At 45.4% G+C, this 13,636-nt stretch overlaps 1 protein-coding gene across 7 annotated transcripts in view; it reads right to left on the bottom strand.

The window, feature by feature from the left end:
- Positions 1-13,636, bottom strand: part of dennd5b (DENN/MADD domain containing 5B) — a 55,570-nt gene extending 41,934 nt beyond the window's left edge. For all 7 annotated transcript variants that reach the window (XM_049008622.1, XM_049008624.1, XM_049008623.1 and 4 more), the window contains exon 1: positions 13,364-13,636. In XM_049008622.1, coding sequence (XP_048864579.1) covers positions 13,364-13,472 — 109 coding nt within the window. In that variant the 5' untranslated portion in view covers positions 13,473-13,636. The remainder of the gene's footprint in view (positions 1-13,363) is intronic.

Here is a 13,636-nt window from a genome sequence, read left to right as displayed (position 1 = left end):
GTATAAATAACGCGATCCGACGCTCTGAGATGGATCAGTCAGCGCAGTTCCCGGAAGAGAGGGATTTTTCAGGACAGAATAAGGAGAAGCAGTGATGCTGCACTGACCTGGAGGGGTAGCTACAATCCCCTCCCCCAAAACATCGCTAAAAGCATCTGGGTCAACTGAACATGCATGCATTTGGGTCACTCTTAATCAGGGCTTGGTGATATGACCGGCATGATGCATCACCATCTTGGACTATGTATATGGTCTTTCAGTGGTACTGGGAATACATACCACTGCGCCACCTCGATAACCCGCCGCGATGCACCGAGATGAAGCAGACTGTGCTCACATTACAGGTTCAAGTTACCTTACAATAACCCCTACCCAGTCCTAACCTTGACCATAAGTAACCATAGTATAAATGCAAGTCTTCTTTGAAGTCCTTTGATTGCAGTCACTGATCTTTGTGGGGACCTGAAAAATTGTCCCCACTACGGCGAAAAAAAAAAAAACAGGTTTTTGTTTCATTGTGGGGACATCTGGTCACACACAGCAGCTATGCAAATGCACCACACTTGCACAAAAAAGGCTTTAACTGCAGACACATTCCTGATATCAGATTCAATGCAGTTCCGAGGAGGACAGGTAAAGACCAACAGTAACAATCGCTTTATTAAAGCATTAAGGGTTTCTTGCCTGATGAGGCAGGCATTGAAAACACCTTGTATAAACAGAGCCTTAGAAACAGACATATCACCATGAAAAGCGGTCGTTCTGTTATTCATGGGAGACATCATAGCATCTGTGCCTTCTCTACAGGGACCAGTCACTCACACACACACACACACACACACACACACACACACACACACACACACACACACAACAGAAAAAAATTGGTCATCGCCTGGCCAGACACTTCCATCACACGCAGAACACTTTCGATAACCATCTGCAAGCACCAAACATACCATAATACTTTCATGCCGTCAGCTGAGGGGCAAATTCACCCTGCAACAAAGGGCAGGGAAAAAAAACTCCGTCTGACAAGTGCACAGAGCACAGAAACAGAAAGCATGCACTCTGCCCTTCACCAACACGGACGTGACCCAGTTCGTGCTTTAAGTCAGCCCACAGAAGATCCGTCTGTAACACAACTTCCAAGCCCAACCATAACAGTACACGGGACGGGGGCATTGTTTACAAGAACAATTACTGATATTCTAAAGTAGGGCTGGGTACTGCCAACTAGCCTATGAGGCAATGCATCACCCTATTAGTTATACTGTGACGATGACCATCAGGATATAATGGTAATTTAACTGAAAGTGGAACTACTGAAATCTGAAATAGGCCAAATTTAATTAATAAATGTTAATAGGTTTTAAATACCAATAGGGGTGTAACGGTACAGTGGTGGTAAAAGAAACAAAAAACATAAATTGCTTCTTTATTCCTTTAATCAGAGGTTTACTGAACAAAGTATGACTGTCTTTCTTAAATAAAAAGATTAGTAGGTTGCAGTAGCATTGACAATCAACAAAAATGTGCTTAAAAGCAAATCACAAATAAGATAAATATCCATTGAGGTGGACCTTCAGAAAAGTAACTGTGCCTGATCTGTACTGCATTAGCATTAGCAGCTTTCAGCTTCATATTACAACCAGAGCTACACAATGCCAAGCATTCCTGCCCTGGCTTTCCGATCAGTGAGTGTAACCCCTGTCCCCCCCCCAATCGCAATAGGGATAAAGGAGCCTTTGACATGTGCCAGTGAAGAGGCATCATTCCGGCGCTCTTTGCGGCAAACGACTGTCACGCTTTAATAAAGTCCAAGTTAAATCCGCCTGAAAAATCTTTGCTGCGGCAGCATGGCTGAAGGAATGCAAGGGACAGAAGTCGAGGTCGTCGACACAACAGCTGACTGTCAAGGAGAAAGTCAAACAGGGATAGGAAGCTTTATTCAAAGAGCCTGTTATTTTCCTTATGCCTGTGCACCGGGGCTAGTCACATGGCTAGCCTAGTTTAAATGGGTAGGTGAAGCGTTTGTTAATCCCTTGGCTCAGCATTCTAATACTGACGAGAGCTGCAAGGAAATGCAAGACAACACACCAGAGAGATTTAAAAGCCGCGGCTACATTAACGGATTCAGAGAGACAGTTCCAGGATGTGCATAGAAAAGGAGGAAAACCACCAACTTCCAGCAAAACGGAAATAAGCAGCCTACAGAAGGGCCAATCAAAAGACACAATATTCACTGAAAACAAATCAGAAATTGCGCCTTGAACGACACAATAGTTAACATTGTACTTAAACAAAATCACTGAATGAGCTCAAAAAAGGCCCTCTGCCTTTTTGGTACACAATATGGATCTGGGACAAAACCTTTAGTTCATTAGACCGTCAAGGTTTGGCCGAGGAAAAAAGCAGGACTATGACAGTAATGTCGTAGGATGACTCGAGAATGAGCAAGAGAATAAGATCGAAACAAGGAGAAATGCCTAGCATGTAAACTCAGAGAAAGGCAGAGGTTGAGTTGAGGCCTTGAGCGGAGAAGCAATAGCCTACTAGTGCTTGAGGGCTACCAATGCAGCAAGGTCAACTGGCTCACATATTTCAGCATCGCAAGCAAAAGAACTAGTCTGAATGTTGATGCAGTACTACATTCACTCTGAAATTTGTGAGCTGATGAAGCTATCCCTTAACATATACCTTTGGAACTTTGTTAATCATGCTGCTGGTGATTAATCTTGAGTAAATCTGTCTACTAGTCTGGCACTTAATCCAACAAGGGTCCTTAAGTTCAGACACAAGAGGACTCTAAACTCCTGGGTTTGCTTGCTGGGCACATGGTCACAGTGCTCCTGTTGTCCGGCGAGATTTGGATGATAGCCGAGGCGCGAGTGGCACAAAGCACTCAGCGCGGGGAAGTGCAGGCCAGTGACAGCGCCTGGGCAGCCACCAGCTGCGTCGTATAAAACACCCCAGGATTGGCACAGTGTGGTACCAATGCCCCAGCCTCCACAGGTGGCACTGCGCCATGTGACGACACAATAAAAGATATGCGGCTGATTGATGTGCACCACAAGCTCCTAGAGGAATTTAAAGCGACATACACACATACCAGAACGACCTGAATAGACTTGCTGTCCCCTTGCTGAATGGAATTAAAACTCAGGAAAACTTTTTGTTGGTCATGTTGTTTTTATCGTTGTCCAGCCTTCAGAAATGACCAAAATCACTATTCCCCCCCCCCCCCCCCAAGCACAAACCGATGGTAGGGAACGTTATTATACAATGGGCCACCAGGAGAATTGTGATCGAGCTGGGAGTGATGTCACACCAGAGATAACCGCGCTCCAGTACAAGAAGTAGGAAAACCATTTAGCAATACCAAGGACCTGTTTCAAAAAGCAGGATAACTTGTCGGATTTAAGGCATCCCAGCTTCGTTCATTTATGTTTAGCCCAGACTAGCTTAAATCTGACAAGTTATCCGGCTAAGTAAGAAATCCTGCTTTCTGTAACAGGCCCCAGTTCTGGCCAGGTTAGCCGTTAGCCATTGTTAGCAATACCAATTGACGATAACACGTTTTGCGGTAAAGGCACTGTAGCAACATGTCCATGGATAGTGGCTGTGTGTACGACCGATTTTATGAGCCACAAATAAGATGCAAGTGCTATAGTATATAACTTCTCTTAATAAAGGGCGCAGCCATCTCGAATTCTGAGGTCAGGTATACAAAGGTTCCTTTCCGAGTCTGAATTCTGACTTCAGGGGGTGTTCCAGTTGAAATATCTAAGAACTCGGAAATTCCAACCTCAGAGTTCAAATGGAACGCAGCGCTAACCTACGTAAATCAGGGTTTCCCCATCCTTTATCTAAGGGGGTAGCCGCCTGCCACAGACATCCATCAATATATCTATTTTCTGACTGCTTATCCTGATCCGAGTCACAGGGGACCCGGAGACAATCCCTGGCAGCATAGGGCACGCGGCTGGGGGTACACCCTTAGACCAGAATGACTGTCCCTAGCAGGACATATACATTCACACACGGCAGGCAATTTACAGACCTGAAGAAGACAATCCAATCCAAAAAAAGCAGTCAGACGGATACCTGGGCTTTCCTAGAAAAAGACCAGATCAGCTACCGCTCCTCTCCGCGCCATTCAAGCACATTAAAAGGATGGAAATGAGGGCAGCACCGCTGATCACATTCTCCGCAGGAGAAACCTCGCGTCTCGACTCCAATAAAAGGCACATGCTGCTGCCGTCTGTCTGCACGACCTGTATAATACAGCCGGGCAGGGAGAGACGCTCTTACTCCCTGTGTGCGATGGGGCTGAAATGCATAGGCACTATAAACAGAATGGCTCGGGGGGGCGTTGGCCCTTCCCTGCTCATCTCCATCTCCCTCATGTCATTCTGCTGCATAGTGGGGGGAAAAAAAATAATAATAATAAATTTCATCCTCCTCCACAGACACACAAGTGCATCCTATCAGCAGTATAGAGACTGGTGATGTATAAATATGGGAGAAGCTTCATTTAAGTGCGACAGAAGTGGACAATCCTCCGCTACACCCACCCTAGAAGAAAATTACGCCAAGCCGAGGGGGAAGATTACTCCCATCGCTAAAGGCAAATCCAGCTTTCATTCACAGAAAACATACACTCCCGAAACGCAGGTTTAATTACCGATACAGTAAATGAAGGATCCAAGGTGACTGGTGCGATTTCACACATTCGTGAGCCTGAACGTTTTCTGAAGTACCTTGTACAAGGTTATAAAATGTGAGCCGGTGACTTTCCCAGCCAAGTAATAATAAAAAGTACCCGGCTGTACTGTGCAGACACCTAATGCTGACCAGAGTAAATACACTGCCCACATATTTCAGGTAACAAGCTGAACTGGAGCGGAGATGGAGATGTTCTTCCCCCGCTGAGCACCTTGGATTTGGTTCTGCGCTAGAAAAACTGCAACAGATGATTAAAGTAAAATCCTGACCCAACACTCAACGCGGGATGTTCTCAGGTGTCCTTCAGGTGGTCGTCTGATCTCTGTGATCAAGGCTGAGTTACAGGCCACCACAAGAGGCTATCAATAGTGACACGGGCACAGACACAAACCAGGAAGTGAGTTTCAGTAGTGTCACAGAGCACGAGAACATGCAAACACAAGAAACAACACATACAAATGTGACTGACGTTAACAGCGGCACTAAGAGAAATGCTCAGGTCCTCATTCACAAAACCCCCTGTGCCCTAACAGTGACCCCATGCTGCCAAAACACACGGGCCATATGCTTCCATGTGGGCTTGCAGAAAGATTAGAGACCCTTCTACCCCAGAGAGCTATCAGCAGGACACTTTGGCTGGTGCACCAAGGTTTACGCCACATTTTATGAGGAATGTTCATGAATCACCCAGTGAAGAATCACAAGGGAGTTTATAACCCTGGACTGAACCTGGGAATAGGTGCAGTTATCACTTTCACTTTTAAAAACGCTGCCTGATGGTTTCGCATCTTGCGCAACGGATCATTTCCCTTAGCACCAGGGTTGCAAGGTCCCAGAGACTTACTCTGCAAATTTACTTCATCGTAAAGCAAACTCTACATTAACATTCTCGGGACATTTGTTGTCCCCAGTTCAAGACGGAGAAGAGGTGACAAAAAAAAAAAAAAAAAACAACAACCCATGTCTGAATGCGATAAGATTTTCAGTCCTTATCAGATGTCAACGTGGAGCTCTGACTGTCACTGATCAAAGTCAGCTTGACAAAGCAGCACTCCTGCACAGGGAGAACCTTGGACTCCCACCCTACAACAGAACCTATCCAGCACCAGCTTTTAGGACAACAGGCTCAAACAAATGACCGCAGCAAGATGTCTCATTAAAGTGCACAGAGGCGTCAATCCAGCATCGAGATTTACATCCAGGTAATTCCACAGGACTGGTGCAATACGGGAGGGAAGGATCTTGTGTGGAACGAGACCAGTCAAGTGAAGTAACATATTCAGCACAACGCCACAAATCCAATTATGCACCGTGATCCCTATTATACGATGCAATAAGAGATTAACATACAGGTAATGAACACGTTTCAGACGGGGCAAATAAATGGCAGAAAGACCCCCCAGCTGTTAATCTATTAAACACCCATGAAGACGGAAATTGAATGAGGTGTAGGGGAGGCGTACAGCAGAATGACGACGTGACCAAAGCTGATATGATTACAACCTCGACTCAGCTTTGCAGGAGCCTTCTGCAGATATGGATACACTCACCAAAACATCAGGGTGCGATAGTGACTGTTATTAGATTTGAGCAATAAAAGCCTGGGTCCGTAATATAATTGCCAGGATTTCTGTCCACCCGTCCAATACAAATGGACATACATTCTAACATCCTTACTGCATACAAAAGTCTTCTATTGGGATTATTCTGTTGCACACAGCGAATAAGGTGGCTTCAGGTGTCGAACCGTGAAAATGTTGAGTGGAAAGAAGAATGAACATATTTCAGCTCAGGATCACATATTGCAGCAGTAGCTATCTTCATCACAGTCACGGATCCTTGAAGATCACCGCCGTGCAATAACCCTCACGGTCCACATTAAAACAACCTCTTTCATGTCTGCCTTTAGAAATTCATCCAGACCCACCTTTAACAATTCCCCTGCTGAGAAGCATCACAACATGGGCCAGCGGTGAAGGTATTTTTTATTTTTAATTCATCCTCAAATGTATACGAAACCTCAAAATGGCATCTTTTTTCCCCCCCAAGGTGTCAAAGCGTCTGATAAACTATGAAACGTCGCATTACAGGCAGGACCGCAATGCAATATCGCATTTTAGGGACAAGGCGACAAAGACTCAATCCATGTGCAGCTCTCTGCCAAAGCAACCAATTTCAGGGACAACAAACCATGACTTGATTCCATTCAAACTCTATCATGGGGAAAGAAGAGGATGGATCTTGCATCTCTATACATGCTGCGATTGTGAAATTACCAGGACTCAATGTCGAGCTCAGCTGTCAAGACTCGTGATGAAAAATCCAGACAATGGCTTTGTTATGACTGTTCAAGAAGCATGGGGGTGTAACCATTTAAAATGTGGGGGGAAACATAGCATTTATTCATGTGGAGTGGAACACCAGACACTACAGACACCCCCTGTCAATCGCAAGCCATCGCCTGCTATTCCCACTGAGAACAACAATCTTTCCCGGCTCCATGATGTAAACCCCCACCCAAGCATCCCAGTTCCACCCACCCCTGAATGCAACCACAGCTCCAGGGATGCCTCAGCCCCCGCCCCCACCCCCCTCACCCACATCTGCGGCGACAACAGTCCATATGGCTCCCAGGGGTCAAAGTTTGGCATCACACCGTAGTGTTCAAAGGAGCATCTGCGCTCAGATTATCACGGAGACTGTTTCTGCATTTGCACGACAACAGCAATGACGCTCAGGGCTACTCAGCTCCCGCAACCCCTCCAGAGGACACACCTCAACATCCTAATCGGGGCCACAGCCTTTCAGCCGCATCTTTTTATGTGGAAAGTAGAAAAAAAAAATCACATTTATCGTAAGGGCCTTCAGTGTATACTGTTGTCCTGGGGTCGGAAATCTTTAAGGCTACATTCACACTTCTACGCTTTCGTCTAAAAACAGACAGAGCATTGCAGTATGAGTGAGCGAAAATGAAGTATTTTTCAAACGCAAACTTTAAAACGGCCATAACGGATGGCTACTCATCACGTGACCCATCCCTGGTTCTGCTAGTTACAACCTCTCATTGTTTGATTGTTCACCTGGTCACCCTAGATTGAAGCAAATGGTATTTAGACATAATGGACACGGAGGATCTTCAATGGCACTTACCCTACCGCTGGCCTATACGCAGATAAATAGTCTGTTACACAGCGCAACATTTGCACAAAAGAAACTAACTCACTACGTCAAGGGGCACGTGCCCAGTGCGGGTTACATCATAAAGGTTTTCGTTCATTCCAATGCGTTTGAAAATACTTCTGTAGAACGATGTGAAAAGCACTCGCAAAAAAACTCCCATCCTGCGGCCATTTAGACGACTGCAATCGGCACGCTTTCCAGTCAACGTGTGGATGGGGTCTGCAAAGTGTTTCAGGGCTTTGATCCTGAAAAGGGGAGCTGAGGTGTGCAACAGTCCCTCCCCCCTACATAACAAAGACCCCCTTCCCGGGGCCATGGAGACATGGCTGGATTTGCATATCCATTGTGGAGACGTCGAAGCCCAGCTCCCCAGGCAGATGGCAGAGCTTCACGTCCTTCTCCAGCCTTTGTGGTCCGTGCTCCGTACGCACACCCGTCGGTGCGGCCTGGGACATCAGCACGGGGGCGGGTCGGAGCACGAGGTAGAGAAAACAGATGGCAGGAGGGCGGATGGGACCAACTACCAGGCAAAGGAGGATCTTTCATAGCGAAACACTAAGAGCAGTGATCTAAAGGCGCTCCAGCACTGCCTGGTCTGACACCTCAGACGTTAAAGGACTACATTTAGGTGGGGGGCTTCAGACTGAAATACAAGCATGTGTGTCTGTTCGAGGCCGTACTGGTATGAGGCTTTCCGTACTGGGAGACATCCAGTAATCAAGGAACGTGACAATGTCAGTTTATAACCTGTTGCGCCGCTACTGCGTTGTGGCAGCTGCCGTGCCGACGTCGATGCCGAAAATAGACGCCCGCGGTCTCCGCTTTCAGCCCTGCGCAGACCCAGGCCAGGAACACCTTCCATCTTGAAACACAATAAGACCCCTGACTTCTGATACACTGACGGTAGGGCGACGTCCAAACAGAAAAACGCCCGATGAAGCCTTATGGAAAAACCTGCAACTCCCCATATGGTGGAACCATTTTATTAAACAGACGCACTTAAATGAGCGACTCCCAGGCCGATACAAAGGGGGATTCAAATCACTCTGAATCCAAAGCTTCAGCTGAGTATATAAAGTCACACAAAAAGCTAAAAAGGAGGAAACGATGACGTCATAAAAATCCTGGGTAGCAAGAGGCTCACACCAGCCACCGATTTCCACACAGGTTGACAAGCGGGAAGATAGTTAACGGTTAGCGGAGCCTGCGAATGCACGACGGAGCAGCTGCATATTGGGAGAAAGACAGGGTAAATGAGCACCCGCCCCCCCCCATCCCCACTCTCCGATGGGAGGAAATGGGCACCATTAAAACCAGCCACTGCAAAATAATGGTGGGGAGCGATTACAAGCTACAAAGCACTAAGATACCACAGGCCACCTGCCTTATTCGGCTACTTATTTAAAAACCTCACAATGGGCCTGACTTTGAGAAAAGCAGAATTCATACGGGTGGAATTCCAGGGTAAAGCAACAAAGTAGCTAATCGGCATAGCGATTCATTTTTTTCTTTTAAAATCAAAAGACGGCCCATCATAGATGGAAGCTGCTGTCAGATGGGAGGTCGGCGAGCACAGCAGTCTGGCCGGCATGGCGAGGGGGTACAGACAGCCCGATGGAGGGACGAGCAAGATGGGCTACATAGGTATTCTCCCACCCCACCAGCAACACCCATCAGGAAGCCTGTCTCTCCCTTCACAATGGAGCTGCGAAGCAAGACGCCGCTCCCGCGCCACAACAATGGAGTCCACGGCGGAAAGGAAGCGGGGACCTAAAAGGACAATCATCTGAACCGTCAGGCCAAAAATAACTCACTGGGCGGCTGGACACTCAATGTAGGTCAAAGCCGCCCCCTTTGTGTTGAGGAGGGAGCCACACTGCCTGAATGACGACACTGTAGGAAGGCAAGTCTGCATTTATATGTAGAGAATATACAACAGAACGCAATAGTGATTCTTGATTAATCCCTTTGGATCTTGCTCTTCATGAGATACACAGAACGCATATAAAGGTGAGAGTAAGCTGGGGGGCGGGGGGGGGGGGGGGTCACAGCACCCCTGGGGCCACTAGGGGCTAAAGGGCCTTGCTCAGGGGCCCAACGGTGGCATCAGTCTGTTGGCTCTGGGATGCGTATATGACTGAAAACACATGATACCTCTTAACATCTGGAAAGTTCCATTTCAATACACATGTAGTCTGTATACCATTTCCATACCACTATGCTGTCTAAGGGTCAGTCCAATGGCTTTGCTAGTCTATGGCATGTCGATCGACATGACTGTACTATATATTTATGAAACAGGAGCTTTCTCTTGAGGTTAAAATAACACACACACACACACACACACACACACACACCCACCCCCCCCCACCCACTGTGGGGAAACCCAGAGATGCAGCGAGTGGGACAGTATCTCAGCAGTGGATATAGATACAAACTAGCTGGAGGTAAACCGCAGAACGGGATCAGCGGTGTGGCAGCAAAGAGACACTGGGGGAGAAGAAAGTGCTTAAGGTTTCTCTCTAAACCACGATTCACACATTCTAGACTGCTTTCCTCCCCAAATTAGGAGCAATAGTGCATTAAGACAGAGAATGATTTGGGGGATTAGGGGTTATCAAACTGACGGTGAGAGTGTGGTGTGGTACCAGATATCAGGGGCTTGTTCTTAAGTTCCATATTTAGACTAACAACCAGGCTTTTTAAGTTAATGAACAATCGCATCATCTTCCAATTTTCCCAGGAGATAAAAGGACAACAACAGACAAGTTATTGCAGCAGTTGACTATCATTTTCTAGAGGTAAAATCTGACAGGGCACGATGATCCAACGCGCCAATAAGTGAGGTTCACACGTGACCTCATCCGGCTGCTTGGCTGTACCTTGATGGACGCCCCCCTCTCACCCCCCCAACTAAGACCCAGGTCACCAGGATCAGCATCTTGACAGACAAACTTACAAATATGCAGCTATTTAAACGTCACCTCCAGATTATGTATTTAGCAAAGCAGAGGAGATATTACAGACACACACATGACACTGTAGCCTTTCTGCTAAAAACAAATCAAGGGGTAAGGAGAGCGCGACCGGGCAAATTCTAGATTTTTTATTATTTTTTTAATCAAGGTGAAGGACACTTATCTAGGACAAGGGGGTTCTGCAACCATTGTGGCAACCAAACAAACGACTCCCCACACAAAGTATAATATAAACAGAGCTCACTATCCAACTGTGTGAGCCCTCGCAAAATCCGCCAGACCACAGAACCATTTATAATCGCTGGGGCAAACTTTGAACTAACAAGCATGCATGTATTTCAACGTAGAGCAAGAATGCAGTCATGGGCTTTTGCCAGAAATTCATCCAGCAATGGCCTGGAAACACTGGCATGTGCCACAGCCCAAGTCAAGCAGGGCTAAAATCCAATAGCGCCGACCGACACAAACAGGACTCAGTAGCGACAGACAAGCATGCCTCAGAGACGAGCTATGAGATAAGCCCAGACCCCGAGTTACATATAATGTCCAAGACAACAATGAGATCTTTCCTGTTGAGACAGAGATCGCCAAAGCAATCCTTAACACCGATTTCTTTCCCTCAGCAAGTGCCAAACATAGGGCTGGAACAGAATTTAGGAGTTGATCCCCAGTGCCCAAAACGACCTGAAAAGGATTTTGGCTAAAAAAATAATATATATATTAAATTTATATTTAAATCATATTATATATATATATATATATATTTTTACAGTGGACCTTGCATCTGGCCAAATGGTAGACCCCGGGTATCTTCCAAAAAGCAAAAGACTGATAAGATAAAGTTAATGTCTCAGTTGTGATGTTCTGAGCAGTTTAATGTTTAACATACGTAAAACATCTTCAACATCTTCCATTACAAGAGCCACATTTATTAACAATAGCATTTTGAAATGTTCATGTTCGCTGCCAAAATATCACATTTGGACTCAAAAAAATCTGACAGTGCAGAGTGGAAATGCTATCAGATGAGACTGCTCACGCAGCATTGCATCACTCTGACCTTTGTGCTAAGCACAGCGGAGAGTGGCAGCCCATTAGCTAAAGCACAAAGTCATTCTCAAACCCCACAAGATTAAGAAAACATGTAGAACAAAAAAAACAAAAAAAAACAAAATCGGAATCAACGGAAGTGAATATAACGCGATCGCAGGGGAATGGCTCCACTGGGGATTGGAGATGATCAACATCAACTAGATCCCTGTCACGGATGTCATCTCTTGTTATGTGCTATGCGTTCAGTAATCAAAACACAAATTGTTTGCAGTAACATTGCCAGATCTGAAACATACACATTCATTTCTGGCCCAAACAAAGCCAGCATTCTATTGAATTCACTGGTACTGGTCTACTTTTAAGGCTAACTGGTCATACAACACAGGCTGTTCACTACACCTAAGGGACCTCTTTCTAAAAATTCTTATCTTCAGTTCAAACTGCGCAAAAATCTTTGCGTGTATGTTACTGAAACACTCCGTCACACCTCAAGTTCACGAACAACCATTTTAACAAATATACATTTCAAATGCAGTTGTCAATACATCAGAAAACGACGGAAATCGAACTGTTCACCGAATCGTACAACTAGAATCGAGAAAGCGTTCGATTAGTCGCACTAGCAACGTCACAATGCATCTGGAATGACATCACGGACACGCATGATATCTTGTCTGCTCTATTAATTTTAATATATTGGGAAAAGCACGAAACCCTTTCTGCCTCTTAAGAGGTTATATGAAAAGCAGAATACCCTCCATGCCGTTCCCAATACATACTACATATTTAACAATCTATAAGGAAAATGACAGAAAATCAATAATGCTGCAGAAAAGTAAACATTTCTAAAGCAAACATTATCGCAAGCCTGTTGTGACGAATTAAGCGATGCACGATTCGTTGGATCTAAAGTGTGCCAGAATCCTCATATACAGTTTTGCTTATCAACCAGACTTAAGAACCTGACACTGTAGGCGAACGCCAGCACCATTTTTAAAAATCCCTTTAATACCAACTTCACGGAGGCGACAATATGGAATAATAATAGCATAATAATAATAGTAATATCATAATAATAATACGTTGCTTTGTAGTTTAAAAAGAGTGTTTTAATTAAAATAGCAACTACATTCAAAGCATGTAAACGGGAGGACTGCTATTTGCCATAATTAGAAAAACTACATTTGAGACGACCGTAATTGTTAACCTCTTAACGAGTACCGACAAAAACACACATCCACGCATATATATCGTCACATATGTTCTTTCAAAACCTTACCAGAATTCCCCGATTTGGATCAATATACGTCTCTCTCTGCCACTGAATAACACAGATTTGTAGACGCCTTTCATACACAATCCAATCATAAAATCGGTACAAGCAGCGACACAAAGAAAAAAAGGGATTAGAAGTGAAATCCCACCTGCTAATTCGTCCGGTTCTAAACCCGTTTCCACGTCTATTCCGCACGTTACGAAGTAGTGGGCGAAGCGGCACGGGGCCGCTCCGCTTCCCGGGGTGCTCACACTCATGCTGGGTGAATATCTTCGGGATGGTTCCCCACTAACACACCAAAATATCCATCGTAAAAAACAAAACAAAACAATGAACGGCTGTTTTGTAAGCAGAAATGACAGCACCCTTAATAAACACGCATGGAATAAGACCTCTTTGGTGTTAAATATTTGTAAAAGAC

The sequence above is a fragment of the Brienomyrus brachyistius genome, chromosome 3 (genome assembly GCF_023856365.1).
Source record: "Brienomyrus brachyistius isolate T26 chromosome 3, BBRACH_0.4, whole genome shotgun sequence".
Classification (NCBI taxonomy): domain Eukaryota; kingdom Metazoa; phylum Chordata; class Actinopteri; order Osteoglossiformes; family Mormyridae; genus Brienomyrus; species Brienomyrus brachyistius.
This window is presented reverse-complemented; position numbering and strand designations above follow the sequence as displayed.